This window comes from Triplophysa rosa, linkage group LG2 (assembly GCF_024868665.1).
Source record: "Triplophysa rosa linkage group LG2, Trosa_1v2, whole genome shotgun sequence".
In the NCBI taxonomy this organism is placed as follows: Eukaryota; Metazoa; Chordata; class Actinopteri; order Cypriniformes; family Nemacheilidae; genus Triplophysa; species Triplophysa rosa.
The window spans coordinates 23,043,304-23,070,900 of NC_079891.1; the positions used below are offsets into that span (position 1 = coordinate 23,043,304).

The following is a 27,597-nucleotide window of genomic DNA, read 5'->3' on the forward strand; positions in this document are numbered from 1 at the left end:
CAAGCACAGAGGTTAGACATTTCTGATAGTTGGTCACCAGGTTTGCACATGTGTCAGGATGCATTTTAGTCCATTCCTCTGTCAATCTTTAAGGTTTCTTGGCTGTCGCTTAGCAAATTGGAGTTTTTGCCTCCTCTACAGATGTTCTATAGGACTAGGGTGTAGAGACTGGCTTGGACATTTAATGTGCTTCTCCTTAAACAACTCTTTGGTTGTCTTGGCAATATGTTTGGGATCTTTGTCATGTTAAAGGCACATCCACGACCCATCTTCGGTGATCTAGTTAAGGGGAGAAGGTTCTCGTCTAAGATTTTACGGGTACATGGGCCCGTCCCTCAGCCCCTCAATGCGGTGAAGTCATCCTGTACCCGTAGCAGAGGAAAAGCCCTAAAGCATAATGTTTCCAACACTGTGCTTCTCTGTAGGGATGGTTTTTCTTGGGGTCATAGTCAGCATTTCTCTCCCTCCAAAAACAGGAGTCAATTTTGGTCTCACGGCACTTTCTCCAAACCATTTCTGAATCATCTTGATGTTCATTGTCAAACTTTAGACGAGCCAGATGGGTCTTATTGGGCAGGAGGACCTTGCGGGTTCTTCAGGATTTCAATTTATTGCGGCATAGCGTGTTACCAATGGTTTACTTGCTAACTGTGGTCCCAACTTTCTTGAAATCATTAACAAGCTTGTAGTTCTGGACTGATCTTTAACCTTTCTCATGATCATCTTTACCCCATTGGGGAAATCCTGCAGGGAGCTCCAGACCAAGGGCAATTGATAGTTATTTTGTATTTCTTCTATGTCCAAATAATCACACCAACAGTTGTCTCCTTCTCACTAAGATTCTGTCTGTAGCCTATTCCAGGTTTGTGCAGGTCTACAATCTTGTCCCTGACATCCTTTAAAACCTATTTGGTATGGATGCACCGAATGTTCGGCCACCGAAAATGTTCGACCGAATATAGCAAAAAACGCAAGTTCGGTGTTCGGCCGAATATGTGAAGTGGCCGAATAAATTTTACCGAACATGACTCGTGATACGATCAAGCAGCAACCAGCGCAGATAGAGATAGAGAGACGCGTGCGATTTATTACTGCCGCAAACATTTTGGCAGTGCGTGTGTGTGTGGAGCATTTTAAAGTGTCAGAGAAAGACACAGCACGGGACTTGCCGCACGGAAGTAAATTTCCGAATGAAAGCGTCTTTACTGGTCGGTAACTTTACTTCAGACGGAAGCGGGCTGTCTGACAGTAGCCCCGCCGCTCGCGACATTCTTTGACATCATACAGTGGTCGAGTGCACACAGTTCCCTGTACTAAACAACTTGTCAAAGTATGTTCTGTGCATCCTGGCTACGAGTGCACCTTCTACGAGAACGGTCAGCTTTTGTGGGCGGAGTTTGGAGGAGAGACGTGAACTGAAATGGTTGTCAGTCAGCATCAGTCAGAATTTTTTTTTCTCAAATCATTTTGCAATATAGCCTACAGTGAGGGAAATAAGTATTTGATCCCCTGCTGATTTTGTAAGTTTGCCTACTTACAAACAAATGAAGGGTCTATAATTTTTATGGTGGGTTTATTTTAACTGATAGACACAGAATATAAAAAAAATCAGGGGAAAAAAATGTTATATAAAGGTTATAAATTGATTTGCATTTCAGTCAGTGAAATAAGTATTTGATCCCCTACCAACTAACAAGAATTCTGGCTTCACAGATTGGTTATGTGCCTATATGGACCACAGATTAGTCCTGTCACTTTAAGAAAGTACTCCTAAATCAGCTTGTTATGTATATAAAAGATGCCTGCCAACAGAATCTGTATCTTCCAGTTCAACCTCTCCAACATCATGGTCCAGACCAAATAGGTTTTAAAGGATGTCAGCGACAAGATTGGAGACCTGCACAAACCTTGTATAGGCTACAGACAGAAGCTTGGTGAGAAGTAGACAACTGTTGGTGTGATTATTTGGAAATAGAAGATATACAAAATAACTATCAAATGCCCTTGTTCTGGAGCTCCCTGCAATATTTCCCCAATGGGGTAAAGATGATCATGATAAATGTTAAAGATCAGCCCAGAACTACACGGAAGAAGCCTGTTAATGATTTCAAGACAGTTGGGAACACAGTTAGCAAGCAAAACATTGGTAACACATTGTTAACACGCTATGCCACAGTAGACTGAAATCCTGAAGCACCCGCAAGGTCCTCCTGCCCAAGAAGGCCCGCCTGGCTCGTCTTAAGTTTGACAATGAACATAAAAATGATTCAGAAAAGGCTTTGGCGAAAGTGCTGGCACTGCTGTGAGACCAAAATGGACTCCTGTGTTTGGAGGGAGAGAAATGCTGACTATGAGCCCAAGAACATCATTGTCTACAGAGAAGCACAGTGTTGGAAACATTCTGCTTTAGGGCTTTTTCTCTGCTACAGGTATACAGGATGACTTCACCGCATTGAGGGGCTGAGGGACGGGCCCATGTACCGTAAAATCTTGGACGAGAACCTCCTCCCCTTAACTAGGTCACTGAAGATGGGTCATGGATGAGCCTTTAACATGACAAAGACGCAAAACATATTGCCAAGACAACCAAATAGTGGCTTAAGGAGAAGCACATTAAATGTCCTAGCCAGTCTCTAGACCCTAGTCCTATAGAACCTCTGTGAAGGAGGCTAAAACTCCAATTTGCTGAGCGACAGCCAAGAAACCTTAAAGATTGACAGAGGAGTGGACTAAATGTATCCGGACACATGTGCAAACCTGGTGACCAACTATCAGAAATGTCTGACCTCTGTGCTTGCCAACAAGGGTTTCTCCACAAAGTACAAAGTTATGTTTTGCTTGGGGATCAAATACTTATTTCACTGACTGAAATGCAAATCAATTTATAACCTTTATATAACATTTTTTTCCCCTGATTTTTTTAATATTCTGTGTCTATCAGTTAAAATAAACCCACCATAAAAATTATAGACCCTTCATTTGTTTGTAAGTAGGCAAACTTACAAAATCAGCAGGGGATCAAATACTTATTTCCCTCACTGTATAATAATCCAACAGTTTTAGTTTATTCATATTTTTATCTTATAGGCCTAATGTGGAATGACACATTACAGACTGTTTTGTTGTAGGGGTACAGAGTAACTTACATTACATTCTTTTAGCAGTCAGTTATAGGCCTAATTAATATAGGTTATTCATGAAGGGAGAGGGCTCAATTTTTTGTTTGAATTTACTTTGTTTTGCTCAATTTTATATTAAGTTGTATTGTATTTTATTGAAAAGCAAGACAAATTATAAAAAGCACATTTTGACTATTCAGTTTGTGCAATAGTGAAAAAAATGGCTTAATAAATAGAAGAAATGCAAAAAACCATGTTTGGTATTATTCGGCCTTCGGCCAAGTGTTTCACATCATGTTCGGCTTCGGCCAAGATTTTTCGTTTTGGTGCATCCCTACTATTTGGTCTGGACCATGGTGGTGGAGAGGTTGAGATGGAAGATACAGATTCTGTTGGCAGGCATCTTTTATATACATAACAAGCTGATTTAGGAGTACGTACCTAAAGTGACAGAACTAATCTGTGGTCCATATAGGCACATAACCAATCTGTGGAGCCAGAATGATTGCTGGTTGGTAGGGGATCAAATACTTATTTCACTGACTGAAATGCAAATCAATGTATAAACTTTATATCATTTTTCCCCCTGATTTTTTTGGTTGATATTCAGTTTCTCTCAGTTAAAATAAACCTACCATAAAAATTATACACCTTTCATTACTTTGTAAGCAGGCAAACTTACAAAATCAGCAGGGGATCAAATAATTATTTCCTTCACTGTATTTGCGTTTGCAAATAAATCTTAGGTATCCACCAGGGTAATCCATCCTTGTGCATTAAAGTGCCAGTAAGTTATTTTTGCCCTCTGCAACTCAAGTAGCAAATGTTGTTATGGTTCACTGGTTGCGCTGTTAAGTCTTTACCTTCATGATTAAACATTTATTAACACTGTCTGTTACAATGCTGGGCTGTCTGAGCACTGCTAACAAATCTCAGCTGGCCTACTACTGATGAACTTTGTTTTATGAAGTGGTTTTGTTAGTTTTCAAACAAAGGAATTCTTGACATGCAGAATTTGTATAGCCAGCGAGACAACCACTGTCCAAAAAATGTAAAGAAACCTAGTAACTATAAATTCAAGGCGCTACTAACATCTGACTACTAACACCAAATTTGTGTGGTCTGCAGAACCTGTTTTTATTATAAGCTGGTGAATGAACCATCAACATCCGCTCAATCTGTGAGGCACTACCATAAAGCTACTTGAAAAGGATAAAAGTTAGGGATGTAACGATTCACTCAGCTCACGATGCGATGCGATTCACGATTCTGATCTCACGATGCGATTTTTTCATGATTTACTCGCAATTTATTTTTACAAACTTCCCTTGCATTATTTCTTAAATGCTTCACGTTTCTTTGTACAGTAAAATTATGTTTTATTTCATATAACAAAAACTAAACTGCAATTTTAAAACAAATTAATAATAGAAAAGGTCTCTTTAATATAAACAAACTAATACTGTCTGTCAGACATGTTCACAAGTCTCGGAGGTCCAAGTCAAGTCTCAAGTCATTGCGGTCGAGTCTATGTCAAGTCTCAAGTCTTTAAAGTGGAGTCCAAGTCAAGTCTTAAGTCTCTGAAGTGGAGTCCAAGTCACATCTCAAGTCTCTGTTCTATTTTTAGGAATAGTTTTCTCAGTTATTGTAATTCACAGTGTATGAAGCGAAATCAGTTTTGAAATATTAATTAACTCTACAGAATGTCTTGGGTATTCAAACCAGTGCGTCGAACCAGTGGTGATGCTGGTGTGATAGCCTGTGTTTTCTTCTTTTGACTAGGTCTTTGCGCCACATTTACCGGTGCAAAATCAAAATACATTTTATGCGCAAGAATGATGTACTAATATGAACCATTTTGCTGTAATCTAGGCTAAATTAAGTAATGTAATGAATTGCACGATGTGTAATTAAATGTTCCAAACAAAGATTGAACTGTTTTTACATCATTTACTTGACCTTAGAATGAAATTAAACCACGTCATTACCTTTATTTTTCAGAAAAGTTCAGTAACTACTGGATATGCATTGTTGCAACACAGAGAATATTAGACCATGAACACATGTACTAGTTCATTCAATCTCATTTGACTTAAATGACTCGTTCAGTAGGGTGTATTCATTAAGTACATTCAACCAATGAAACACTCTGACAGGGCTCACACTGAAGCGCTATTGGCTCATGGCATGCCTCTTTGAAGAACAGAGCTGCACTCTTTGCTTGAGACTGAATGAGAAATATCTTTCAAAAAGACATATTACAGAAACTGTCTTACATTTCATCAATCATTTTTCAATCAATTCATACTTGCTTTGATCTTTAGCATGTCATTCAATCTTTTAATATACAAAGTACAATACGACTTACTTCATCACTTCTTTTGGCTTAACTGTTACTTTATATTGCATTTCACGTTATGCAGCAGCTGGCATTAGCGGATAAGTTAACATTGGCATATAAAATGTTCGTGCTTGCCTTTGTAATGAGTTTCAGGGTGACTCGCCTGCAGTCGCGCTTCAAGTTTGTGGTGCTTTACCGGCGATTGTGAAGGAAAATAAGACGCACTGTTAACCGCGTGGAGACGCAGAATACACGTGTCAGTGCTTTCTCTTCACCCAGAGACTTCTCTCTACCGCTTATATGAGATAAGCAGCACATGCGCGCGCAAGCTGATGTCCGCCAAGAATATTTTCGAGTTAACGAAAATGTCCGTATTTTTTTATACTGTTTTCGGTATCACGCATTCATTTTTATTTTGTTATCGTCAGTGAAAACATGTCGTTAACGAATATTTTCGTTATAGTTTTCGTCAACAAAATTAATACTGATGTAAACTATTTAAAGTTAATCATCCATTATAATATCTGCTGTACTTAAATGGTCTGGACAGAAGCTACTAAAGTAAGACTTGGCTACATTTTGTCATTTATATAACTATACGATGAACACGCGTCCTCCAGATGCGTCGCGCGTGTACATAATAATGCTGACTTTGTGTGTTTAGAGATGAATCGTTGTGACATTTGCTGCAGAACATAATGGATTGGGAATTAATAGACAAATGTGTTACATGATGCTGTCATGTGGGGAAGTAAAGGAAGAATGTTAATGAAATGTTCTACCAAAATGACTTGCGTTTTTTACGAGTCTCATGAGTCACTAGTCCAAGTCAAGTCTCGAGTCAGCTGTCCACGAGTCCAAGTCAAGTCGCAAGTCTCTGTTTATGCGACTCAAGTCGCGGACTCGAGTTTCCATCTCTGCTGTCTGCGCTTTTCTTGGATTTTTTTGCATTTAAGAAATATCAGCATGTCCACGTTTAGGTTTGCAGTGAAAATAGCGGCCCCTGCTGTTCAAAAGATTTATTGTGATTCAGTTCACACTTCAACCGATTTGAATCGTCACACACTATAATCGATTTCAACCGGCTCACGATGAATCGTTACATCCCTAATAAAAGTTGTCCTTTAATCAACCTTCCCCTTCTCAAAGAAAAAGAGAGGGGGACTGAAAGCTATCGTGTGGTAATTCATGAATGACAGAAGGTCTAGTGATTATTTGGCTACAGATGCAGGCCACATTCCATGTTAACCAATGAGGTATTCGCTGATATGCATGACATTCTTTAAACATGCTGCTCTCAACAAATTTATCTGGAGTAACGTATTAAAGATGAGTAGTGGCTCCCTTCACAAAAGTATAAATTAAGTTTAACCTATACTGTGTACTTTCACAACACAAGACTCAAAATCTATACAGAGCTTTAATTACTGTCTGTGCACACAGATCACAACCGATGTTCCTTAACATGCTGCTTCTTGTTGCTTTGTTAATTCCCTAACAGCATCTTCTTATCTGTCCATTTTATTTGTCGCTCTGCATTCTCTTCTTGTATGTCTAAGCATTTTCCTGTCGTTGTCTCATCTGCTTAAGAGTTAAGATTCATACCTTCAACAATGATGCGACATTCTCTAATGAGTCATTCTGTTAAATTATTTAGATTAGTCCGTGTCGTAAATTCAGGTGGCGAACGCTGCATTTTTCGTTTTGTTCCAATTGGATAGCGTCTACTCTGGCGGGAGCTTTCGTCACTGTTAGGGTTGGGAATCGTTTGAATTTTATCGATTCCGATTCTGCTTATCGATTTCGATTCTTATCGATTACCAGTTTCGATTCCACAGTTGAAGTAAAACATTTAGATATCAACCTGTATGGTCATTTAGCCTGCTTATTGACTTGTTTGCAAACAATACATATATTTATGAGCACCGTGTTGTGAATATATACACATAAAACCATGATTTTTCTGATCTATTACAATTTGTATTACCATAGTTGACCTACATCATGGTTAAACTGTAACTATAATGAAACTATGGTCAATTTGTGGTTCCTGTACTTTTTAATGCAAATACTATAGTTAAACTATGCTTACTATAGTAAAAATATAGTTAATTTTCATAAGGGCTTTTATTGAGATATCAGCAGATCACGCAACGCGTGTTGTTTTCTGAATATATGCACACAGGAATTGATGAGAAGATTTCAAATTTTAATCCGATTCCTAGCCTTTCGATTCCGATTCCAAATTGGAATTGATTTTTGATACCCAACCCTAGTCACCGTCATTTGCCGGAAAAACAAGCCTCTGGTTCACACGCATTCGAGAGATGACTGAAGCTAGACATCAATGTTAATATCTCTGTCAATATGGATATTTCTCTTAAACAAACGCATCGATTCGCTTCAGAAGACAGTTCTTTGATCGATGGATGCACTATTTGGAGCTTCAAAAAGTCGACACCCATTCACACCCATTCTACTGCTTGGAAGTAAAATGATAAGTGATATTATAACTCCGACTGCATTATTCTTCAAGAAGAAAACCATTTTCAGTTAGGATGCCTTGAGGGTGAGTAAAACATGGGGAAATTTTGATGTGGTAGCAAAGTATCCCTTTAACATCCATCAAATGCCCTGAACAAACAAACACACCTCAACTTCTCTCACTATCTCAAGAGTAACGAGCTGCAGCTGCAGGCCCACAGCACAGCCAATCTTGATGGTAAGCGGGTCTTCCTATCGCTCGTCAGTTGACGCGTCGCGGGTGGTCTATTTCTTTCGTCTTGCCATGGGCGTGCTTTTCCGGTAGAATTGCCCAATAAGGGACTAAGAAAAGTTGTTACGTAATGGTTTTTCATGTTCGAAAAAAACTTCCCGAAACCTATAAGAACCTTGGGGGAGTGTATAGAGCACAGAAACACTAAGTAATACGTCCAACTTGCTTTTTGACAAGTTGACCATGTTAAGCATGAGAAGCCAGCACGTTTAACATTGTAAAGAAGTCAGAATGCATGAAACAGCGTTAAATCCCCCCTTTAATGATGCAAAACTTTCCACATGTTAATAGTAGTTTTCCTCTGTCTAACCATACCTGCCTTTATCTCATTAAAAACAAAAACATCTGCTTTAAAACAATAGGCATTATACAGGAAAAAGCATCACAATATTGTGGTGTGTACCCATTAGAGAATACAATAGTAATCTCTTTGAGGAAAATGTCAATCCTTTTCACACAAGGGAATAAAAGGAAAGCACAGACGTCTTTTGTGGCATTGTGTTAAGGCAAATGTCACGCAAATCAGCTGGTTCAGTGAGGGTGTTAGGTATTTAGGTTTTCCTTACCTAGTGCAACAGCTGTGAAAGTAAGAGCCATATGAATTAATTCTAACTACGTCCTAACTATGTTTTATAAGGCAGTTCTATTATTAACAATAAACACAATTGGTTAGTTTGGTTTTCTGTTATGTAAACCCATACCATTGGAAAAAGCACCTTCCTACTCTGTGTGGGGTCTGACCAATAATCTCATTATAACGACCTGTTAGTGCCTATATGCATGAGAAAAAAAAAACATGTAATGCTATTGGTGTCTATTACACATACAATTATGAGCCATCAGCTGTTTTACCAGTAAAACCACTACAAAATGTGTTTATGTAGTGTTTTTAAACATATTCCAGTAAGATTCAATGGTGTTCAGTTGGTTCCCATCTGCCAGCTAACAACACACCGATAGAACCCTACAGTCCCACAGCCCATTATAGTTTCTAGGTTTCTAGTTTCTTTTTTAAATCATGTCATATACATACGGCCAAAAGTAAGTGGAAGCGATCATGGTGAAAAATATAAGAACGCTTCGAGCTCTCAGAGCTGATGTGTGAGTGTGCTTTGGTTTTCAAAATAAGTCATGGAGTAATGAGTTATATAAAATAATGCTGTTCGTAGGCTTCGCAAGTCATGACACAAGTCACTTGGCTACTGCAGTGCATTAGACAAGAAGTTTATTAAGAAAAGTAACAATGACATTTATTGTGCTTTCAAGGATGTGACACCAGCACATTTACAGCACGGATGAACCAGGGGTTTTATACTGCCCATGTTCATTGTTTTAACTGTAATGCACCACAACAGCCAAGTGACTTGCGTGACCCACCTTATTCCCCTGTGCTACCCACTTGAGGGGCGCAATCCACAGTTTGAGAACCCAAACTTCTGATCTAAAGGTCCATGCATCGCACATCATGGCCACTCTGCAGAGGTAAGGGATGTTTTTACACTTATCCTTACAGAAAACCCCAGGTGGTGTACAGCATGTTGTATTTCTAGCTCTACTTTTTACATTTTCTATTTTAAGTATTGCAATATATCGCAAATGTGTATTGTATCGAAATACATAGCAATATATTGTATTGTGACCCATCTATTGTGATCTACTTGCTAATAGTTTCCATTAAAATCATTTCCATTAAACATTAAATCCATTAGGATGCATGTGATGGCATCCGCATGGTTTTATTGGATAACGTTACATTGAAAAAACTCGCCATGAGTTCATGTTCAGTGCGATGAACGCCCAGCTTTTTCAGCCCTATGGTCAGGTCGTTGACACAGATGCCTCCGTCTCCGTTGACATCCAGGATCTGGAAAAGCACTTTCAGCCTGTGCTCCTGATCGGGACCCCCACAGACCGTGCATTGATGCGGGGAGTCGCAGGACTCGTCGTGGGCGTGCTCGGAGTGCGATGTTGCGGGATGTGATGAGTCCGGCCACCACCTCCAGGATCAGAGCCCTGAAACTCAGAGCGGCACTGACAGAAAACACCACTGAGCAACGGAGAGACAAGCGACCCTCGCTGATGCATATCACACACTCCAGACTTCTGAAAACAGCTAAACGCGTCAAGCGAGCGAATTTGCGCAATCGTCTGAAGGAACGTAACTTACGTAGAGTCTGATCTTGGACGGGGTTTGTCACGCGATGCCACTCGGCGACTATCGATTTCAGTCAAGATGTTGGACAGATGCGTATTACGATAAACTAGCTCCAAATGATTAGGGAGTTAACTCTTCCCTCGAGCCTATTTACTTATGTGTGATATGTAGCGGATTAAGGTTTAAAACTGATCGCTAAAAGCCGGGTATCGCGAGCTCCCGGGTCAGAGTGATGAGCTGTCCCGCTGATGCCTCGGCGCCATTATGTTTCTCTCGTGTCAAAAAAGCACAACAAAGTCACCGTTATCCTATATAAAAATCGATCTTTTCGCGTTGTGAAAATAAATCCTTTGAAATGTGTGATGTTTTAAGGTAATCCGATTCGAATTGGCGGTCTAAATGACAGCTGACGCAACGAAAATGCCGGTAGACCGGGCGGAGCCTCGTGTTACACAGGAAGTGAGTACTGACTGGAATGAAAGAGGAGGAGCCACGAAAAGGGGAGGGTCTTAGAATGTGTGATGGACACATTCACTGGCCAATCCGGATTATATTTCGGACCTACTCCTTTTAATACACACACGGTGCGTTGCACAAGGTATATATCGCCATCCAAAGGGCACTTCGGGAGGAATGGGACACCACACAAAACATTGCTCCAGATCGAGAAAACGTTTAAACATACACTGTAGTTGAGGGTCAATTTACTAAATGTTTCTCATAATACTAAAAACCTTTGATTTTGTGGAGAAAAAAAAATTGTACCCAAAGTGCCAACTGTAAAAACAAATAAGAGGACTTGTTGTTTTGTCCGTTTACTAAACAGAAAATGACATTTACAAATATGGCTTCATGTGGTCGGCGATGAAACGCCCCTTTTATCTGATTGGTCTTCTGTACAGTACAATACTGGACTGTGCTATAATGAGACTCGTAATGCATTCCGAGCCCCATTAAAAAATGCCGCCAATAGAGGGTATGCATTGAGGTTACTTTCCCACGTGCACATGTCGAGACACTCGCTGGGACACGCTCCCCTGTGTGGCAATACACCGAGCAAATTGGCTGAGGAGAATAGGAGAAACAAAGAAACCGTTTGTTTAGGACATACTGCGTCCGCCATGTTTTATGGTCATGTGACCCGTATGCTCTTTGACCTATGACGTATTAACAACATCCTACACGTGAGTGTTGATAAAAACATAATTTAGTCATGAGAAATTCATTTATTGGCACTTACATTAGAAACGGAAGTCCGCCTTGAAGTTTTCCGCTATATTTATTTGATTTACTTTTGAAATTTGACCATTGCTCAGCTCCCGTGGCATCATGGGATAGAAAAGTGTCCATCCGATCCACACTCACGAATATCGGCGGAAGTAGTAGACCATCCGGGTATTTCTCGCCTACTGTTTTTCGCCTACTATTTTTTTGCATACTGAGGTTTCGGACATACTATTCATGACTCTTACTCATTTTCGCCTACTATATAGTATGGAAGTAGGCGATTTCGGACGCATAGCATTCAATAATTCAATAATAGCATTCAAAGGGAATGACTTACAGCCACAAAACTTACTGTACTGTGTTCATACAGTAAGTTTTGTGGCTGTAAGTCATTCCCTTTGAATGCTATTGAGCTTTAAAAATGGTATTTTTGTGTATGAGTCCATACAGTAGTGAAACACATAGGAATATTTACATATAATTTGACGGTTTATTATGATAAATATCAAAAATCTAAAAGGTGTGCTTCATAGAGTACACACACATGAACACAGTACAGTAAGTTTTGTGGCTGTAAGTCATTCCCTTTAAATGCTATTGAGCTTTAAAAATGGTATTTTTGTGTATGAGTCCATACAGTAGTGAAACACATAGGAATATTTACATATAATTTGACGGTTTATTATGATAAATATCAAAAATCTAAAAGGTGTGCTTCATAGAGTACACACACATGAACACAGTACAGTAAGTTTTGTGGCTGTAAGTCATTCCCTTTAAATGCTATTGAGCTTTAAAAATGGTATTTTTGTGTATGAGTCCATACAGTAGTGAAACACATAGGAATATTTACATATAATTTGACGGTTTATTATGATAAATATCAAAAATCTAAAAGGTGTGCTTCATAGAGTACACACACATGAACACAGTACAGTAAGTTTTGTGGCTGTAAGTCATTCCCTTTAAATGCTATTGAGCTTTAAAAATGGTATTTTTGTGTATGAGTCCATACAGTAGTGAAACACATAGGAATATTTACATATAATTTGACGGTTTATTATGATAAATATCAAAAATCTAAAAGGTGTGCTTCATAGAGTACACACACATGAACACAGTACAGTAAGTTTTGTGGCTGTAAGTCATTCCCTTTAAATGCTATTGAGCTTTAAAAATGGTATTTTTGTGTATGAGTCCATACAGTAGTGAAACACATAGGAATATTTACATATAATTTGACGGTTTATTATGATAAATATCAAAAATCTAAAAGGTGTGCTTCATAGAGTACACACACATGAACACAGTACAGTAAGTTTTGTGGCTGTAAGTCATTCCCTTTAAATGCTATTGAGCTTTAAAAATGGTATTTTTGTGTATGAGTCCATACAGTAGTGAAACACATAGGAATATTTACATATAATTTGACGGTTTATTATGATAAATATCAAAAATCTAAAAGGTGTGCTTCATAGAGTACACACACATGAACACAGTACAGTAAGTTTTGTGGCTGTAAGTCATTCCCTTTAAATGCTATTGAGCTTTAAAAATGGTATTTTTGTGTATGAGTCCATACAGTAGTGAAACACATAGGAATATTTACATATAATTTGACGGTTTATTATGATAAATATCAAAAATCTAAAAGGTGTGCTTCATAGAGTACACACACATGAACACAGTACAGTAAGTTTTGTGGCTGTAAGTCATTCCCTTTGAATGCTATTGAGCTTTAAAAATGGTATTTTTGTGTATGAGTCCATACAGTAGTGAAACACATAGGAATATTTACATTTAATTTGACGGTTTATTATAATAAATATCAAAAATCTAAAAGGTGTGCTTCATAGAGTACACACACATGACCACAGTACAGTAAGTTTTGTGGCTGTAAGTCATTTCCGTTGAATGCTATTAAGCAGAGAAAGATATTTGGAAGAAGGCTTATAACTAGACAGATTTTGCCATTTAGGAAAAAATATAACGGTTGTCAAAAGTTCCCCAGAACTGTTCTCTGTCCGACATTCTTCAAAATGTCTTCTTTTGACAAAAAGTCATTTTTCCTACTATGGTAGTCAATGGGGGCAAAATCTGTCTGGTTATAAGCATTCTTACAAATATCTTTCTCTGTTTTCATCAGAACAAAGAAATTTATACAGATTTGGAACAACTCGAAGGTGAGTAAATGATGACAGAATTTTCATTTTTGGGTGAAGTATCCCTTTAAAGCTTTATTTTGTCTTAAAAACGGCGATTGCTAACAAGTTGTTAAAAGCGACTTCATTTTTTGGCGGCGACATTAAACGCCATCACACGTAAAAATCTCACATTTGCAACCTTGGCACAAATCTCTAAAAACGTGGATGGAGATTCATTCATGGAGTAATTACTTATCAGGAGGTGGTGATGTTTATGTCGAGCAACCGTATAGCCTTATGTTTGCTTTTTACTGCTGGCGATTGTATTTAGGCTTCAAAAATAATTAATGTTGTGTAATTTGTAAAAGTTATTTTAGTAGCCAAAACTTGTAGGTATCTTAAACAATAGCTTATTTTTTGCCATCTTCCAAAAGTCTATGGGAAAAAATCTATAGGCTTTTGGTCGAGGGAACCAGTGTGGCACCATCTTCCTGGTTGGCCTACAAAAGTAGGTCATCCTGCACCAATCTAAATGATCATAAAATATGGACCAATTGTGCACCACATGCACATTTCTGACTAACTCCAGCACAACCAACAAATAAAGGTGCACTCTTATTTTGTTTCCTTTATAGGGAATAGTGCAGATCCAAGAGCTATAAAAATGTGGTGTTGCTAAACGAAATCAGCACTTAACAACGAAGAAGCACATCTGTATGTATATATACACTTTGAACTGAATAATCCTATTGTTAACTGTCAAGATTTAAGTTACTCACGTGCAAGGTCAGCACATAGGGCACGACTGCAGTCTGAATGGACACAGAAGTGACACCCAGCGTTCCATTCAGGGCTCTTCCCCATGCCCTAAGGCTGTCCCTCTTGGACAACAGCCTTTAAAGGATACGACCTCTGAAATGGGACATCACTAATAGGGGCTATTTTGTGAAAAAAATATGTAAACCTCTACATTTTGAGGTGGATTCAGTCCCCTTTTGAAATTAATTTCCTGCACTCCGTCCCCCTGCGTTCCCCCCATTTTCAGTGTGTGTGTGTGTGTGCATATATATAAATACTGCAACATACAAATATACAGTATATTTGAGAAATATATGTAATACTTTTTGTAGTTTTACAAAATATAGATTATATTTAAATATAAATGTAGATATATTTATGGAAATATTTGTTATGTATACACGTGTGTGTATGTATACATGTACATACACAACACACACTTATATTATATAAACACAAACATTTATTTTGTAATCTATTAATCGTGTACTAATATGTATTTATTTTGTAGCACCATAGAAAGCACTGCAGAAATACATTTTAACTGAATAAATAGAATTTTAATAGTAAAAAAAAAATAAAGTAAAAAAATCCATTCCCTCAGAGCAATAAACACACACAATCCTGACTGTCATAAATTCATGCATGAAAGGGTTAAATTGCCTCAACCTTTTTTGTTTCTTTCAGGCCTACAGTCTACAAATCTAACACGAGTGAAGTAAAACTTTTAATATGTCAGCATATAAAAATACTGCCAGGACGTGTAACATTTAAATATATTGAAAAGGATTTATTAAGGTATTTCATGCAAAGCTTAAACAGCATTTAAATAGTGTTTTTAGCTTTTTTTGCAGTAGATAAAATCTAAAGACGCGTACATTCGTAATTATTACGTCATAACGGAGCTACATAAGCTGGAGTGCAACGCTAGTGAACACACTCGGTTTGGTCGTTTGTTGCTACCGAGAGCTCAAGGTGCTTTATCGAGTTTTGTCTTGTATTTTGGCTGTTTCCAAGCGTTCATTCATGCAATCCTTGCTTGCAACAACGTCTTCACGGGTTCAGCGACGCTCTGGACGGAAAACAAACAATAATTTTGCGCGCGCGGCTGACAGAAAGGATCCCGCGCTCGAGACATCGACGAAAATCTGTAGGTTATTTATAATTTACATCCACAAAGTGTATATATTTATTTGATTGTGTTGCTAATCGCATGGTGTCTGTCACTGAAGTAATTTAATGGAAAAAAATATGTAAATCCTCTACATTTTGAGGTGGATTCAGTCCCCCTTTGAAATTAATTTCCTGCACTCCGTTCCCCCCATTTTCAGTTAGTGTGTGTGTGTGCATATATATATATAAATACTGTAACATACAAATATATATTTGAGAAATATATGTAATACTTTTTGTAGTTTTACAAAATATAGATTATATTTAAATATAAATGTAGATATATTTATGGAAATATTTGTTATGTATACACGTGTGTGTATGTATACATATAGATACACAACACACACATATATTATATAAACACAAACATTTATTCTGTAATGTATTAATCATGCACTAATATGTATTTATTTTGTAGTACCATAGAAAGCACTGCAGAAATACATTTTAACTGAATAAATAGAATTTTAATCATTTTAAAAGTAACAAAAATTCCTCAAATCTTGTTTTACATTCCCTCAGAGCCATAGGCGCCGATCCTGTGGGTGCTCCGGGGCTCGAGCACCCACGGAAATTGCCGAGCACCCACGGAAAAACGGCATTTGTTTCTCAATCAATTTTAACCAATCAAAATGCTTTTAAAAATAGGGTGTCTCTCTGATTGGTTGATCTTACGAGTCGTAATTCAGATGGAGTGGTTGGCCTTGCAAACAGCAGTGGGCATTGTTAATCGTTGGGATAATGTCAATTATCAAATGGACAGGTTCGTGATTAAAAGGAAAACTTTAATTGACCCTATCTCTTCAGTAAGTAGCAGTGTTGCTAATACTTAAAGTGAACAGCCGTTGTCGTCGACGACATCATCAAGTAATGACAGCAGCAGAAGTAAAGGCAGGAGGCAGAAGCAGTCTCGAACATATCAAGAAAACTGGAAAAAAACATTTCCCTGGGTAGCATACAATGCTATCAAAAACAAGGTATTTTTCGAACTCTGTGGTAAAGCAAAAGACATGCGTGCCCCACTCCCATCTACCACACACGAGCAAGAATCATATGCGGCATTTGTAAAAGATGGCTTGGTTGGGGCCTGTGGGGGTGGGGTTTGGTTTTGGCGACGTGAGCACCCACTGGCGAAAAAAGAAATCGGCGCCAATGCTCAGAGCAATAAACACACACAATCCTGACTGTCATAAATTCATGCATGAAAGGGTTAAATTGCCTCAACCTTGTTTGTTTCTTTCAGGCCTACAGTCTACAAATCTAACACGAGTGAAGTAAAACTTTTAATATGTCAGCATATAAAAATACTGCCAGGACGTGTAACATTTAAATATATTGAAAAGGATTTATTAAGGTATTTCATGCAAAGCTTAAACAGCATTTAAATAGTGTTTTTAGCTTTTTTTGCAGTAGATAAAATCTAAAGACGCGTACATTCGTAATTATTACGTCATAACGGAGCTACATAAGCTGGAGTGCAACGCTAGTGAACACACTCGGTTTGGTCGTTTGTTGCTACCGAGAGCTCAAGGTGCTTTATCGAGTTTTGTCTTGTATTTTGGCTGTTTCCAAGCGTTCATTCATGCAATCCTTGCTTGCAACAACGTCTTCACCGGTTCAGCGACGCTCTGGACGGAAAACAAACAATAATTTTGCGCGCGCGGCTGACAGAAAGGATCCCGCGCTCGAGACATCGACGAAAATCTGTAGGTTATTTATAATTTACATCCACAAAGTGTATATATTTATTTGATTGTGTTGCTAATCGCATGGTGTCTGTCACTGAAGTAATTTAATGTCGCTATTACACAAAGCCCTACAACTAACGTACGTTTTTGGCTGCACCCTGTAAAAATATCTTGAGAAGCTCACGTAAGCATATCTGCTCAAATGTAGTGTAAATATGATTGTTTGTGCTTATCTTGTAATTTAAGGTTAACCTTTTTAAGTTCACATAGCCATTAATTTATTTAATGTTGTTGACATTGCATATTTTTGACAAATATGACAATATGCTGCTGTGCTCCTTCAGTGTTGTTGTACTGTTATGCTTTTCACTTAAAGGTCCAGTTGGGATGACCAGAAGAGTTGACCGCAAGTCTTCTGAACCTATGGCTGGGACTAGCAGCTCCATCACTACAGGGTAACAAAACACATGCACAGTTAACATAAAGAATCAGTTGAAAGTCTAATGAACAGTTACTAGGTTTAAAAACAACTCCTAAGAGACAGATTTTTTAGGTTTAGCCTTGTTTATTAAAATATAAATAATGCTTTGTCCTTGGATGCTTACAGAAACCGTTTTAACAATATTTTGTATGTATTTATAGACCTTCATCTCAGGGTCCTGTATCCACCCGGAGTGCACGTCCTCTGCTTGATACTCCTCGCAGGCGTCACATTAGTGATACTTCAAAGGTTAGAGTTATAACTGAACCCTCCTCACAATCACTACATGAAACTACTTTTTACATTGAAATTGGCACATGTATTAATTCTCTGTCTGTTGTATTTACAGGAAACAACTGAGCTTTTCTCTGTTCGGCAAAAAGCGTTGAGCTCGATTGAGCTCCGTTTGAAGCGCCAGAGGAAAACAGGCCATCCTTATATGCGCCCAAATAACAAAGATGGTCTTGCACTCGAGTCAGTGCAGGAAATCGTAAAGAAAGTCTGTAAGTTATTAGCAATTTACATCCATAAAGTGTATATATTTATTTGATTGTGTTGCTAATCGGACAGTGTCTGTCACTGAAGTAATTTAACGTCCCAATTACACAATGCCCTACAAATAAGTTTTTGTTTTATTGTAACTCTTTGGCTGCACCCTGTAAAAATATCTTGAGAAGCTCACGTAAGCATATCTGCTCAAATGTAGAATAAATATGATGATTTGCACTTACAGTATCTTGTATAGTAGAGTAAACCTATTAAGGTCACGTACCCATTCATTTATTTAATGTTGTCGACATGGCATGTCTTTCTCACACATCTGACAATATGCTGCTGTGCTCCTTCACTCTTGTTGTACTGTTATGCTTATGATGTGCTTTTCATTTACAGGTCCAGATGGGATGACCAGAAGAGCTGGCAGCAAAGCTTCTGAGCCTCGCTGTCAAACACTGGAAACCACAAGCTCCATCACTGCAGGGTAACAAATGACATGCACAGTTAACATAAAGAATCAGTTGAAAGTCTAATGAACAGTTACTAGGTTTAAAAACAACTGCTAGGAGACAGATTTGTTTAGGTTTAGTCTTGTTTATTAAAATAAACATTATGCTTTGTCCTTTAATGATTGCAGATACAGTTTTTACAATATTTTGTATTTATAGACCTTCATCTCAGGGTCCTGCTTCTGCCCGAAGTGCACGTCCTCTGCTTGATACTCCTCGCAGACATCGCTTTAGTGAAAATTCAAAGGTTAGAGTTATAACTGATCCCTCATCATAATCACTACACGAAACTTAATTTTTTACCTTGAATTTGGCACATGTATTAATTCTCTGTCGGTTGTATTTACAGCAAAGGCGTATAGAGAAATTTGAGATGTGGCTACCAAGAAGGCCGCTACGTGTCCAGTCTGCACGTTTTTCGAGGCGGACTGAGATCAAGCTTGATAGCGCTTCAACATCACAGCAATATTTTAAGCTGGATGTGCCTAAGTGGAGTGATTATTTTCCTCCGCCTTCTGACGAGAAGACAATCTGTGAGTTTGTTATTTACAGTTGTTCTTCAAATCTAGTCTTACTGTCTTACCGATTAGTGTTTGAAATGAACTCACTGTCAACTCTTTGGCAAATTTGTTATCGTGTTAGCGTTCATAGATTATTCGCTACATCACTATGCAGGTCATCTGTCTTAATATCACAATATTGGTGGATGAAGGCTGAACTTTTTTTCTATGTTTAGAAGTTTAAACATTGACTGAAAATGTGTGTGAGATGCTTCTAGTTAGGCGATGTGAGAAATCAGCACTTTTTGATGCCAATTATTAACACACCCTAACGCTTTACTTCCTTTAAAATGACGTTAAAGGGATAGTTCACCCAGTAATGAAAATTCTGTAATTTACTCACCTTCGAGTTGTTCCAAATATGTATAAATTTCTTTGTTCTGATGGACAGAGAAAGATATTTGGAAGAATGCTTATAACCAGACAGTATACAGGTTTGAAACAACTTGACGCTGAGTGAATGATGACATACATTTCATTTTTGGGTGAAGTATCCCTTTAAAGTATCAATTTGTTTTAAGGAGTGTTTTTACAAGTACTTAAAGGCTGCAACAACATTTATTGTCCGTGCTTTGTTCTCAGCAGCTTCTTCACTCGCCCCAAAACCATCAACTTCAGTTCCTTTAGGTGCTCCACAAGTCTCTCCCTCAGATAAGTCTCGGTAAGTTTTGCAAATCCTCTTGGTTTTAGCTTAAATGTTTGTAATGTTTACCTGTGGTCATTTATCAGACAAATTGCTTGGTGTTTGAATGTTTGTAGACACAGGTCTTAACAATATTTTATGTATTTATAGATCTGCATCTGAAGTCCAGCCCGTACCTGAACAGGAACATGCTCATAAGTTAAAAAGGAGCTTTGTTCCTGTTCCTGTAATAGTTTCGGACAGATCGAGCTCGGTCAACGATATACAGGTTGGATTGCCTGTGGTAAGCACCCTGGTAATAGGTGACTCTACTTTGAAACATGTGCAAATAGAGTCACCAGGGACCTTGGTCAATTGTATACGGGGGGCCAGAGCGTCTTACATAAAAAACAAACTAACTGTCTTGGCTAATGCTAAGCGTAGATTTAACAGAATTATTATTCAACTAGGCATTAATGAGGTTCAACTTCGTCAGTCGGAGATCAGCAAAATTAATATTAAAGAGGTGTGTGACCTCGCTAAAACTATGTCAGACACTGTAATATGCTCTGGCCCCCTCCCCTCTTATTGGGGTGACGAAATATATAGTAGATTATCGGCACTGCATGATTGGATGTGCAAGTGGTGCCCACAAAATTATTTAGGATTTATTGACAATTGGAAATATTTTTTAATGAGACCTGACCTGTTTGGGGGAGATGGTTATTATCCCAACAGCGAAGGCACTGCTATCCTCTCCAAACACCTAACGGATAGTCTTAATAGTGCCAGTGTCTAATTAATATAATCAGACAAATATAATATATATTTATAGAGTACATATATACTCGTTTTTAATATATATACACGTTTTACATATATAGATATAATAGTCTGTAATATAGAGTTTTAGATTCTCACTTTCTTAAGGGTTAGATTTAGGCACATAAGGGTTAAGGTTAGCTTATGGGTAAGGTTTAGGTACTTGGAGGTTAAGGGTACAGTAGCTTAAGAGTAAGGTTTAGACGGTTAAGGTTAGCTTAAGGGTAAGGTTTAGACGGTTAAGGTTAGCTTAAGTGTAAGGTTTAGGTTCTTAAGGGTATGGGTTAGGTTTAGGCATTTACGTACGTGTATGTATTATTCTATAACAAAAAAAATTGGACAATAATGTATAAGACTACTAATTAATTACTAAATTGAATACTACTTAAAACCACTAATTAAATTGTAAACATTTTAAAAACTCCAAAATGAGGATTGTAATTTTATTAAATGTATAGAAAACAGGCACCCGTTACAGAGGAATGCAAGATTAAATAAAAAATAGCTAACAACACAATAAGGGCCCATGGCTTAATAAAGTAATCAAGTACTAATATATGAATGAATTCCTCTTTCCACATGAACTAATGATGAGGAATCAAGAACTAATAAAGGACTAACCTCAGCTACACTACTATAGCTTCATTACATCCAAACACAGACCACAGTTCCTGATCTTTACCTTTATTTACTTGAAATGGATTGGATAGTACATTTCTAATCATGGACCTGTAAAAAGTCATGACATAAAGATGCATTAACAGATCATAAGCTGATGTTAGTTCATAAGTAGTTATTACTAACCACGTGCCCTTTTAAGTAACCCTTATTCTCTGCACTAGACACAAATGCAAATGTTCATTTTTTTATCTGCTTTTAAAACAAATTAATCCGCACATCACATTCATTCTTACCTTTTTAATGTAATATGTTTTCCTACAGAATGTGATTTATCAATACCTAGTACAGCTTAAAATATAGAGGTCATGACAGATATATGTTTAAATATAAGGCTGGACAAACATTAAATACATAAACCTGTGAATATAAACTATTTTCTGTGAAGAAACTTTAAAGTAGGCTTGAGAAAGCCCAAATGGGAACTTTTAAGTAGTTGTACGGCTTGAAGTGTTTTCATACACAGATGTAGCCTATTCCTGGCTGTACAAATAAAATGTGTGCATTTACTATTTTAAAATGAATAAGATTATCCTGTCGCCCCCTCTAGTGGACAGCATTAAGTATTACTGCATTTATTGCTCAGATAATGTAAATCAATGTTCATTTAATAGAGTATAAAATTCTGACCAGTGCAACGCATGTCAGACTGGTTTGAAGGACTGAGCCGAGTTTGGTAGAGCATTAAAACTCTTGAAGACGTCAATTACTCAATCGTTCATTTAATTAAATAAATAAATGGGCTTTCTCAAGCCAAAATAACTAGGATGCCTCAGAACAACCAAAACATCAACCAGTTCAGAATGTAATAAAAGTAATACAAATTTAAAGCATACTGTTACTCTTCGACCAAAGAGATTTTAATTATCACCAACTAAAAGACAAGAGAAGTTCTGTTGCAGACATTTATCTTGTAATGTTTAGCCTATATAATCATAAATTAGATAAAAGCCTATGATTTTATCTCCAATTCATTCTATTATATAATAAAACATAGATAAAGATAACTATTTTTCACTGTATTTATCAATGGAGCATACAACATTTATGCTATATAGAAATGGAAATATCAGTGCCAACATACTGTAGCTCATATTAAAGCTAAACTAGTTCAAATAAACATTATATTTAATATATAAATATTGTCTAATTGTCTTATTTCAGTTGGTTTTCCTTTGCTCTGCTTGGTGTTTAACAAAAGTAAATATAGCCTATTCACCTTATTTTTGGTGTAAATGTGGGCGCCGCCATCTTTGAGCTGTTTGTATTTAGACTTCCGGTGAGCCACTATACCTAATGGCAGTCGTATTGCGAGTGAGACGAATGTCTTTTGACTGGCTAGTTAATATTTATTATGGAACCCAAAGGTACACGCTTAATGTGTGCAGTTAGAGGTTGCCATAATAGCCGGTACAAACGCAAAAAATGTTTACAAAACATTTGTTTTGACCGTAATCCTCGCACCAGAGCAGAATCTGGATGTCGCTCACCTTATGATCTGCATCCATCATTCATTATTTTAGCCTACTGGATGCCCTTTCTCCTGGACAATTCACCTTCTTGACTACAATAACTAATAAACATCGTTTAAAGGCAGGCATTTATGGGGAGAGTGACACTTAATGTAGACATATATTATTATTATATATCATAGATTACATATTAACAAAATGTATTTAGCACAACTTAATAAACGGTATGCAAATAGTGGTATAATAATATTAATATTAGCATGAGTCAAAACTTAGCTGTCAGCATTTTTATATGTATTTATCCGTTTAAAACTTAATAGGCTAAAGCAAACCCAATTTACCTACCAGAGGATCGCAGCTGCATGACTAACAGTTACAGGACTTGTCCTGTCATTACATTACATTTTCATTCATTTAGCAAACTTTTTTATCCAAAGCACATTTAACTACACTTATTATTGTATCAACATGCTAAACAGTGCTGATAGCCTAGTTTACCAGGCCATGTTACTAGGAGGATTAAAGCTGAAGTAAGCAAGGGAGAAAATGAACAACATGAAATCATTTTTATTTAATAGACATAAAAACAGATAGTAATTGGTTAATGCTTTTAGAAAGTTGTGATGGATGCTGCAGCTCGGTGGAGACCTGCGATACAAGGCTGACACTACAGTAAATCAATGGGAGAGATTAATTTTGAGTGACAGTAAAACTGACCAATCATATCATCTTTCTAAATATTTTGCTAACTTTCCGCCATTTGGGGGGTTGTTCACCAGTAATCTCGTAAAGTTTTGTACCACTTGAGCAGGTTCGCCAACCGCGCGCCAAACAAAAAGAAGAATCGCGGAAAACCTTATTGAAAATGGATGAACTTTGTTATCAAGTCTCGGAAAAAAGAGGAAAGCTGATAAACGTTGTTCAAAACACAGGGGGAAGACTCAAGTAATTTGATAATCAAATTGTAAGTTATTTATGATTTATTAGGCCGCCGTGCCTCAATTCATTCTGGTTGCTGATGTGAGCTTAATTTGAGACGAGTTTTTTGACTGGTAAGTCTTAAATTTAACATATCGTGCATATTTGCTGTTATTCTGCATAACAGTGACATTTTATCAGATACTGTAAATTGTAAATTTACTTCGGTCAGTTTCATACGTTTAGTTCACTTTAACTTAACGTTACCAGTTTAATATTAAGATTTATTATAATCAAAGTTTATTTGCAGGTGAATCTCTGTTTACTGTTTGCTAGAGTGGGTTTTCTTCGTTGACAGCGCTCTCATGAGGAGTCGCTTTTTAAAGTGGTATTGTGTACGTTAGTCTGTGTTGGTTTTATGATCAGACTGGGAGGCAGTGTCTGTCATGTGTGCAACCCGGTCCATTATTCCGTTGAAGAGAACACGCGGCACGCTGATCATAATGCATATGTGTAATGATGATTTGTATTGGTATTGCGTGTTATTTTGGTGATAACTGTCTTGCTGTGCTGTTCGGTTTGTTGCGTTCCAAGTCTGAAATAACTTTAGCACTGTAAAATGTATCATGTGGTAATTGTGATGGTGTAATGGTATGGCGTTATTATAATGACAAATGTCGCGAGCGCATTATTACAAGGCGAGAGCGCATTCTTGTAATACGAGGTCGCGAATCTGTCCGCTCGCACGCCGATTTCCTTTGCTCGTGCACAAAACTGGACGCGCGCTTTCAATTATACGCTGCTCTCTTATGAATTTTCTCTCCTCTCGCTCAGTGACCGTGTGCGCACTCAAAATGCGTTCCGTGCGTCCACGAATCCTTTGGTACTCTTGCTCTCGAGAGGTCCTCCTGTGTGTTCCAGGCATTATAGGCTGTCAAAAGTAGTCAACCAATCAGGGATAGGCTTCCACGGTGGGCCAATGAAAATGCGACCTCTTAACTACAGTAGGCCTAATTGTTAAAAATACTTGATGAAGAGTTGTTTTTCGTGTTCTTTTCTACAAAAGTGTCATGTTAATGTGTAATTCTTGTAAAATAGTATATTGTAAATTGCTGAGTTTCATTCTTATAAAATCTTTTAATATATAAATCTTTTAATGAGTGGATTCTTGCGTGTGGGTAGGTGGGTGGATGGGGGGGCACCATGAGGTCTTAATACGCCTCTGGATCCACCACGTTCTCAGGTAACAATTTTAATATATTTGATGCAACATTATTAATCAAATGTATATTATAAATGAACGGTAAGGGAGCGTTTGGTATATTGCATAGAAGTTCAGTTTTATGCCCTGAATTTCTGGAACACTGAATGCAGAGCACTTACAGTGTCTGTCTGCAAATGCATTAAATGCATAACCAAATAGGTATAGAATATTATATGATATTTCCAAATGCTCCAGTGCTATTATTGTTTTGATATGTACCGTTACTTGTAGTAAATATTATTTTAGAATAAAGCTAACTTAAGACACCAATCTAAATTGTTCGGTAATCAATTTAGTACTATTTTGACAATACTATGTTTAGTGTAGGACATGCATGAGGACCACATGAACTTGAGGGTGTTGGCCTGTTTTGTCTGAATAACATGGTAGTTAAACTGACGTTTATATGTAGCCTACAAAGCATCCTAATGCCCCGTTCATTTCTAATACACATTTGACTAATAATGTTGCATCAAATATATTAATATTGTTACCTGAGAACGTGGTGGATCCATCTTGCTTCATTGAAAACGTCGAGTCACTTTCAACCAATAAGATGCCATGTAAGAGGTCGCGTTTTCATTGGCCCGCCGTGGAAGCCTATCCCTGATTGGTTGACTACTTTTGACAGCCTATAATGCCTGGAACACACAGGCGGACCTCTCGAGAGCAAGAGTACCAAAGGATTCGTGGACGCACGGCACGCATTTTGAGTGCGCACACGCTCACTGAGCGAGAGGAGAGAAAATTCATAAGAGAGCAGCGTATAATTGAAAGCGCGCGTCCAGTTTTGTGCACGAGCAAAGGAAATCGGCGTGCGAGCGGAGAGATTCGCGCGCTCGTATGACAAGAATGCGCTCTCGCCTTGTAATAATGCGCTCGCGACATTTGTCATTATAATAACGCCATATAATGGTGTATGCGCACTTCTATAGAAAAGCACCGAAAGGTAAAGTAAGGTTAAGTGTGTGGATTGGGCGTTCACAGAGGGCCAAGGCTCAGACGTCACGGTTCGCTACTGATTAGGACCCATACAGACCACAGGGTGAGCGCACTCTGCTGGTCTGACTAACACGTCTATCAACAGCAACCTAGCAATCCCAGAAGGTCTCCCATCCAGGTACTGATCAGGCTCGGCCCTGTTTAGCTTCAGTGGGCAAACAGTCTTGGCTAAAGGGTGATATGGTTGCTTTAAAAAGACTTTGAATGTTTGGGTTTACTACTGCATTCCAAGCGGATAAAGTCAGTTCGGCCACAAGTGCTGGGATTTTGTATCAAACCCAAATCTGACTTTATTTATTGCAGACTGTAAAGTTGCATGTAGCTTGCAGTTGCATTAAGTTTGTCACATATGAGTATGAGAACAAGTCTATGCAGGTCGTCCCAGGTCCTAAAAGCATCTAGCCAGTCCGCAGTGTTGCCAACTTTTGCAAGACAAATAAGCAACTGCAGCTCCCAAAACAAGCCCAACATTATTCATGATCATCAATGTAATTTATTATCAATTATTTATTATTAATGAACGAGCCTGGGTCATTTTAAACTGACACTACCCTGTTTGAAAAACACAAACATAAATTATTTTACAAAAATTAATTGCAAATCTCTGATGTGAGCAGTATAGGCCTGGAGAGATGGAAAAGGAGAAGATATAATGACCACTTAACGTAGCTGTAACAGCCACACATTTATAATAAAGTAAAACTGAACTATATGCATTTGATGTATACTTTTTAAAATTATATTCCGCAATGATCAATACATTTATTTAATACAATAAAAATGTTTGATGTTTACCTTATAGCCTAATAAATAGGGTCATCCCACCCTACCCCTTTGCTGCACCGTGATCAGATCTTAACGTTTCGTTCATTTTCACATTTCATTCTAATCGTGACAGATTTAATACATTTAGTTTAGTTGGTAGGGGAAAGGAGACGGTGTGTTTGAGGACAAATTACGCTATTCACACGTGCTTAGGCTTGAATAACGCTGTGTAGCCAAACGCGCAGATCTACACTTTTAACATGTTTAATGATGTAGCCCGGTTATAAAATGCTTTTTATCTTTAAGTGAATATTTCATCTGTTTAGTATATTTACCTCCGATTACCCAAAGAGCGCCGATTATTACGTGAAGAGACCACTGTAACATTCTTGGCTTCTCTATGTTGTTGTACGTGCTTCGATCAGGTGTGTGACCTCCTGCGGCGCCGCGCAGACCAATCGGCGCGTGACATCATAGTACCGCGAGAGTGATTCGACAGTAGACGTCTCTGTATGCTTTCAAATAGCTCTCGCAGTGCTGTGATGTTATGCTCTGCCGCATGTAGTACAAAAAGCCTACCTTCGA

The 27,597-nt window shown here is 37.8% G+C and overlaps 2 protein-coding genes across 3 annotated transcripts in view; one reads left to right on the forward strand and one right to left on the reverse strand.

Moving 5' to 3' along the window:
- slc25a25b (solute carrier family 25 member 25b) overlaps nucleotides 1–10,865 on the reverse strand; it is a 29,673-nt gene extending 18,808 nt beyond the window's left edge. Inside the window, 2 exon segments of the mRNA XM_057359749.1 lie at nucleotides 10,005–10,225; nucleotides 10,228–10,865. Coding sequence (XP_057215732.1) covers nucleotides 10,005–10,225; nucleotides 10,228–10,321 — 315 coding nt within the window. The 5' untranslated portion in view covers nucleotides 10,322–10,865.
- A 6,117-nt stretch (nucleotides 10,866–16,982) lies between these two features.
- On the forward strand, nucleotides 16,983–21,231 carry LOC130569891 (uncharacterized). 2 transcript variants are annotated; one of them, XM_057359790.1, is made up of 9 exons: nucleotides 16,983–17,442; nucleotides 17,801–17,879; nucleotides 18,067–18,154; nucleotides 18,255–18,408; nucleotides 18,797–18,884; nucleotides 19,069–19,156; nucleotides 19,259–19,442; nucleotides 20,055–20,130; nucleotides 20,263–21,231. In XM_057359790.1, the coding sequence occupies exons 1-9, from the start codon at nucleotides 17,319–17,321 to the stop codon at nucleotides 20,888–20,890; spliced, it is 1,509 nt and encodes a 502-aa protein (XP_057215773.1). In that variant the 5' UTR covers nucleotides 16,983–17,318; the 3' UTR covers nucleotides 20,891–21,231. The 2 variants fall into 2 exon arrangements, with proteins under 2 accessions (XP_057215773.1, XP_057215781.1); XM_057359798.1 differs by lacking the exon at nucleotides 20,263–21,231 and having other exon boundaries at nucleotides 20,052–20,136.
- The last annotated feature ends 6,366 nt before the right edge of the window (nucleotides 21,232–27,597 follow it).